Here is a 6,756-nt window from a genome sequence, read left to right as displayed (position 1 = left end):
GGGTGGTGAGTTTGAGCCCATATTGGGTGTAGAGATTACTTAGATAAATATTTTTTTAATTAAAAAAATCCAGGCATAATGAAACTTTCTTTTTAAGGATACATATATATGAAAAAACAAATCAGTATGGTTGTTGGGAAAATATACCTATGAATTATTTTTAGAAAGGAAAAAACAGGTACAAAATATAGAATAATGATTACTTCAGGGCCTAGAGAGGGACACTGGGGGCCTTAAAAGGTTTTGATATTATTCTATATGCAAAACTAGATGGTCAATTAATGAATATTTGTTTTTTGTATTATTCTTTAAATTGCATATATATATATACACTCACACACACATTTTATATATATAATATATTTATAAAATGTGTGTGAGTGTATATATATAATATATATATTTATATATAAATAAAATGTGTGTGTGAGTGTATATATATATATATATATTATATATATATTATATATATATAAAATGTGTGTGTGAGTGTATATATATATATATATAAAATGTGTGTGTGAATGTATATATATAAAATGTGTGTGTGTATATATATGCAATTAGAGAATATATATATACACACACTCATGCACATTTATATATATATAAATATATATTTATATAATATATTATATAAATATATTATTTAATATTATTTATTATTTAATATTATACAAATATATTATTATATAAATATATTTATATATAAATATATAAATTTATATAAATATATAAAGATTTATATAAATATATAAATATAAATATTTGTGTGTATATATATACACAAATACATATATTTATATATAAGTATATATAAATATATATATATATATATACTCCCTTGTGTATATTTTACAATTTAATTCTTAAGAATAATCAATTAAGTAAACTTTTGAGGGTTTTTTGTAAAATAGTTAAGCATATCTCTGGCTTTGAATAAATCACTTTTACTCATCTGAATAATAAATTTGTCCAGAGCATCTCTTTCCTAGGAAGTACTTGGTAATCCAATATTTCTTTTTTTTTTCTCCTATATCTCAACTATTTTATACAACTGTGCAATGATATTGCCACTGCTATTCTAAAGGTCAGTTTGTCACAGAAAAGTGCAGTCATTCTCCTTTTAAGGTTCTCATCTCTGAATCCTAACACAGTGACTTTACCTTCTACTTTTTTGTTACTAGCAGACTCATCTCCTATAGCCTGGGATAGAACAACATATAAGATAGCTCTAATAATAATTCTTAGTGAATACCATTCAGAGTCTGTTTCTAGCAGGAAAGTCTCATATTGGTGTTTTATGATTCATACTCATTAGAAGGATTCCTGCCTTTAATTGTAATCTGAGTTCTATATAGAAGGATTGCTCAAATTATTCTGTATAGAATAACCAATTATCGGGAAAAACTGCACAAAAATAAATTTGTGTTATCTATGATAAGACAAATGCTGAAGAGTTAAGATAGTATGTTAGAGAAAATATTAAGGTAGATACCTCAGATAGTGGAAAATATGTATACACCTGTGGTCTGTCCTGGTTCCCCTGGTGATTCAGAAAAAAATATTTATTTTTCCCTTTTTTGAAAAATTTATTGTGGTATCATTTACATCCCATAAAATCTGCCTGTTATAAGTATACGGTTTACTAATTTCTAGTATATTTATGCAGCTACCCAACCATCAACCACAAAAAACATTCATTTTTAAGAAATATATTTACCAATTCAGATTAGAATTTTTTATTCATTCCCATTCATCTTTCGCTATCTCCAACTTAATAACAACTTTTCTTTAGAATTTTATCTTCCTGTTCTGGTGAATATTAACCTCTCCTTTCTCTGAACTCTGTAGTACTTCTCTATCCCCAAAGACAGATTTTAGATATTGATTAAATATCCAAGCATCTGAATTTAAGTCTCTCCAAATGAACCTTTTTTTCTTTTTATGTTTCTTTCACATCTTTCAAAACATCTAGCAAGGTTTCAGGCACAAAACAAGTCCTTATTACATTCTGATTGAAATGAATTTATTTATTTATTTATTTATTTATTTATTTAAAGATCTACAATTTGGGGCACCTGGATGGCTCATTCAGTTAAGTGGCTGCCTTCAGCTCAGGTCATGATCCTGGGGTCTTGGGATCGAAACCCTCATTGGGCTCCCTCCTCAGTTGGAATCCTGCCTCTCCCTTTGCCTCCCCCTTGCCCCGCTTATACATGTGCTCTCACTCTCTTTCAAATGAATAAATAAAATCTTTTGAAAAAAAGATACACGATTTATTTATGTATTTATTTATTTATTTAAGTAGGCCCCATATCCAATGTGGGGCTGGAACTCACAGCCTCGAGATAAGACTTGCATGCTCTACGGACTGAAACAGCCAGGTGCCATGAATTTTTTTTATTTATTTAAGTAGTTTTCTTTAAAAGTAGCCATAGTCATGTCATGCTGTTTGCCCAACTCAGCGGCTATGAATATGTGTGTATTGTAAATGCCAGCGGTACAAATGCCACAGAATATTACCTGTGGTATGTGTGTATCCTTCCCATTATGAAAGATAAATAAGGGGGTTTTTACCCTGCCAAAGAGTGTTGGTGAATGCTAATTGTAATTTTAAAGGGCCAGTACTGTAGGTCCTAGGTACCCCCACCCCCCACCGACAAAAACCCTATCAGATATAGAGAATGAAGCCCAGTTAGATGGGACTTTGAAGGAAAAGAAGGGATAGTTCATCAAGGGTACTGCTGAGCTAAATGATGCTAAGAACTGTAGACAGAAGGAACATGCTAGAGGATGAGTGTACTGGAGAGGACAAGATAAAAAATACTTATATTTAAATTATAGGCAGGAATGATAGAAAAGACATAGTCAAAAGCAGACTGAAATTCTTAAATATATTTGAGTACAGAAGAACAAGTACCTCCATAGACAAAGCAAGAAAAAGAGAGTCAGATTTGCTGGACTCTTGAGAGAATTCAAGACAAAATTATAAACTAGCCCAGATGATTTCCTATTTTTTCTATAAATCTCTGCAACAAGTTCTAGAAAAGAAAGCTATTGCAAAATTTATATTAAAAAATAAATGGGGGGGGTGCCTAGGTGGCTCAGTTGATTAAGCTTCTGCCTTCAGCTCAGGTCATGATCCTAGAGTAATGGGATCGAGCCCCTCATTGGGCTCCCTGCTCAGCAGGGAGTCTGCTCTTCCCTCTCCTTTTGCTCCTGCCCCCCTCTCATGCTCTCTGTTTCTCTCAAAATGAATGAATAAAATCTCTTAAAAATAAAAAATAAATAGGAAGAAGAGTACACATCTAAAAATTTACCTATTAAGAGTCTTGTGCTAAGAATAGTGGCAGCATAATAGAATTTCAGGGCACTTTTGGAAAGGCTTTCCAGGCATCACAAACTGAAGTTGCAGTTTGCTCCAGTAACAATAGCATGATGATCATTCTCATAAAGAGTGGCTCCTGTGTCACAGAAGACCCCAGAGAAGTGGAAGAACATCTTGAAAAGCTCCAGTGAAATCCATTTAAGACACTGAGAATAGAATTTAGTTTTGTGAATCCTTTCTTCATTATTCTAGAGTTTCCCATAAACTGGAAAGAGAAGCAGTGAGACTGGTAAACTATTTTAATATCTCTTTAATAACACTCTGAATACACAATAGTATGACTAATTACTGTGGATGTAAGATATGCAAGGGTTCTTTATTCTCTCCACCATCATTAAGGCAAGGGCAGAAGTAGGGATAAAGTTTCTCCGTGAAATTGTTAGTGAAGGTGTAAATGTGGGTCATGGTTTTAGCGTTGTAGAAGGACACCTGCCCTCCTTCATAATCCAGGTATATGCCAACCTTGTTGAGGTTGTTAGTCAGTTTCAGACTGCAAGATGGCAAATCCAGAGCCTTTAGATCAGTTTGGTTCCTTAGTCTTAAAAGCCAGAATCCTTGCTCAGGAGTCAGAGGACAGCTGCCCTTCCGAATGATGGATTCTCTGACGACTCCAACTGTCCATTTTGTCTTCTTTGCTACTTCTACTTCCCAGTACCACTTTCCAGATGTGAAGCCTTTTGAGCCCAGCACAGCCACACTTGAGTCAAACCTTTCTGGATCATCGGGCATTACCTGCTTAATGTCACCATGCCACACACTAGTTCGGTTTTTGGAGAGCATCAGATTTGGGTGAGCTGTTTTAGGGTCCAGAGTTAATGAAGATAGGCCTAATAAGAAAAGAAAGCAAGGCATGGGAGAAAAGGGATGAATGCAAATTCCTGTAGTTAAAGACCATATTTACACAGAAATCACTACTTTATCTTCCCATGCACATATGCTCTTAGACAAGTAATTACTTATATAACATGTTTTATACTCATGTGGTTATATTCTATACATTTTTAAATTAGTGGTACAAGTCTGACTTTATTCTGAAGAAATTTATGGTCCAACAAAGAAAACAACAGAAATAATATTAATCTGTACTAAAAAAATTTTTTTTTTTTTAAAGATTTTATTTATTTATTTGACAGAGAGAAATCACAAGTAGATGGAGAGGCAGGCAGAGAGAGAGAGGGAAGCAGGCTCCCTGCTGAGCAGAGAGCCCGATGTGGGGCTCGATCCCAGGACCCTGGGATCATGACCCGAGCCGAAGGCAGCGGCTTAACCCACTGAGCCACCCAGGCGCCCCAGTACTAAAAAAATTTTTAAGAAAATACAAATGTCGAAGGCATAAAGATAGGTAAGTTTGTCCTTGGAAGATTTTTTAAAGACAATAAGTATTTCAGTTATGAGATATATTCAGAATGCATTGGATAAACAGAGGCCAAAACGCAATGGGTTAAAAATAGTAGCTTATGTGATGGGGAGGGTACCTTACCTATTAGAGGCAGGTAATTCTGAGCTACCTGGGAGGGTTTAGAAGACAATGGTGAGAAATTTATATTTGATTTAATAGATAATGGGACTTTTGAGATGTTGAGTGGTTTATGCCACTGCTAATCAGAATGTGTGGTTACCAATTTGGGACAAAACAGTACAGAAATTAAAATTAAGCTCTTAGAATCTCTCATTCTGTCTTTCCTTCCTTCTTTTTTTTTTTTTAAATATTTATTTACTTATTTTAGAGCGATAAAGAGAATGGGTGGGGAAGGGCAGAAGGAGAGAATCTCCCTAGCAGACTCAGAGAGGAGCCCAACTTGGGGCTGGATCTCATGACCATGAGATCATGACCTGAGCCAAAATCAGGAGTCAAACACTTAACTGACTGAGCCACACAGGTGCTCTGCTCTTAGAAACTTTCATAGCAATCTGATAGAGTAATTTTATGTCAATTGGTCTAATAATTAAACAACTAGGCTTGCACTTTGTAATATTTTTTAATTCCACTTTTTCAGGTAATTCATTTGTATTGTCTTCCACAAATATATCAGTCCATGACAGGTTGAGATTTTAAAAACTGGTTATTCATCACAGGTTATTTGTCTAGCACAGATTTAGACAAGTAAGTGGGCAGCAATGTAAAAAATTCTAAATGAAGAGATGTTGGAAGCATATCAGCAAGGAAATAACATAAATTTCAGGTGTAAGGTAACCAAACCTTGGCACAAAATTTGATAAAGGAAACAAACTATGTGTTCACATAAGGGACACAGATACCTATATGCATGCACTTGCCGTTAATGAATTTATTTATCTTGGAAGTGAGATCAGTCCAGTCTAACTTTCTCTTCCCAGAGAAGCCAGAGTCTTTCGTATCATCCCAAGAAATTCTCTTCTAATATGAGACTTTGTAGAATCCTGACGTTTTCCATACAGGCTGAATCTTCCCTCCCTTACATATCACCATTTGTCTTGGGTTGTTCCTCTTCCAGTGTGAGAACTGGGATTTCTTTAGAGTTGTCAGACTCCTTACCAACCTTTTTAGAACTGCAGTCTGCTGTTGTCACCAAACCTCTCACACCTCCAGCTAACTCAGCATGCCCTGGCTCCAAAGATAGAAGTCAGCTTTGCCTCCCCTCTTTTCTTCTCATACCATATTCAGTTCAACAGTAAATTCTGTCAACTCCACCTTTAAAATATATCCTGAGCCTACTCAGAATACAGACAGTTAACTTTCACAAATACTGCTAGCCTGGACTATTGCAGTAGCTTTTTAACTGTTCTTTTTCTGCTCTTGCCCATCTGCATCCTATTCTGCCATATGAATGAAATCATCCAGTTCTAATCAACACACTCTTAATTCTTTCCATCACACCCAAGATAAAATCTGGAGTCCTTACAGAGCAAACAGGACCTACATGATTTACCTACTTCTGTGACCTCACCTCCTAACACATACCTTCCTTCTTTACTTTGATCCAATCACCTCTACCTTTTGGCTGTTTCTTGAATATACCAAACTCTTTCAGACTTGAGGGTCTTTACACTTTCTTTCCTCGTCCTCAAACACTCTTTCCCCATATGGTTTACTCCTTTACATTATTCCAGCCTTTGTTCATGCAAGTTCAGTGAGATATCAGTAATAGAATATAAATAGATACTGCAGTGTTCACTATAAAATTCTTTAAAGTTTTCTGTACGTTTGGAAATGTCTGGAATAAATACATAGGGAGGAATAAATACATAATAAAACATAGGGAGGGAGGAGTTAACTCCTCAAAGTTTATTTTCTGGCTAATGCCAAAAATAGTAGTTTCATCTGTCCATCACTGTTTGTACCCTTATGCTACTTTATTTTTTCTCATGAATACTTACTTACTAAA

At 34.6% G+C, this 6,756-nt stretch overlaps 1 protein-coding gene across 1 annotated transcript in view; it reads right to left on the bottom strand.

Moving 5' to 3' along the window:
* Positions 1 to 3,676: 3,676 nt before the first annotated feature.
* Positions 3,677 to 6,756, bottom strand: part of TRIM69 (tripartite motif containing 69) — a 31,845-nt gene continuing 28,765 nt past the window's right edge. The window contains exon 7 of the mRNA XM_059372123.1: positions 3,677 to 4,218. Coding sequence (XP_059228106.1) covers positions 3,677 to 4,218 — 542 coding nt within the window. The remainder of the gene's footprint in view (positions 4,219 to 6,756) is intronic.

The sequence above is a fragment of the Mustela nigripes genome, chromosome 13 (assembly GCF_022355385.1).
Source record: "Mustela nigripes isolate SB6536 chromosome 13, MUSNIG.SB6536, whole genome shotgun sequence".
In the NCBI taxonomy this organism is placed as follows: Eukaryota; Metazoa; Chordata; class Mammalia; order Carnivora; family Mustelidae; genus Mustela; species Mustela nigripes.
Note: the sequence above shows the minus strand (reverse complement) of the source record. Positions and strands in the feature narration are given on the sequence as shown.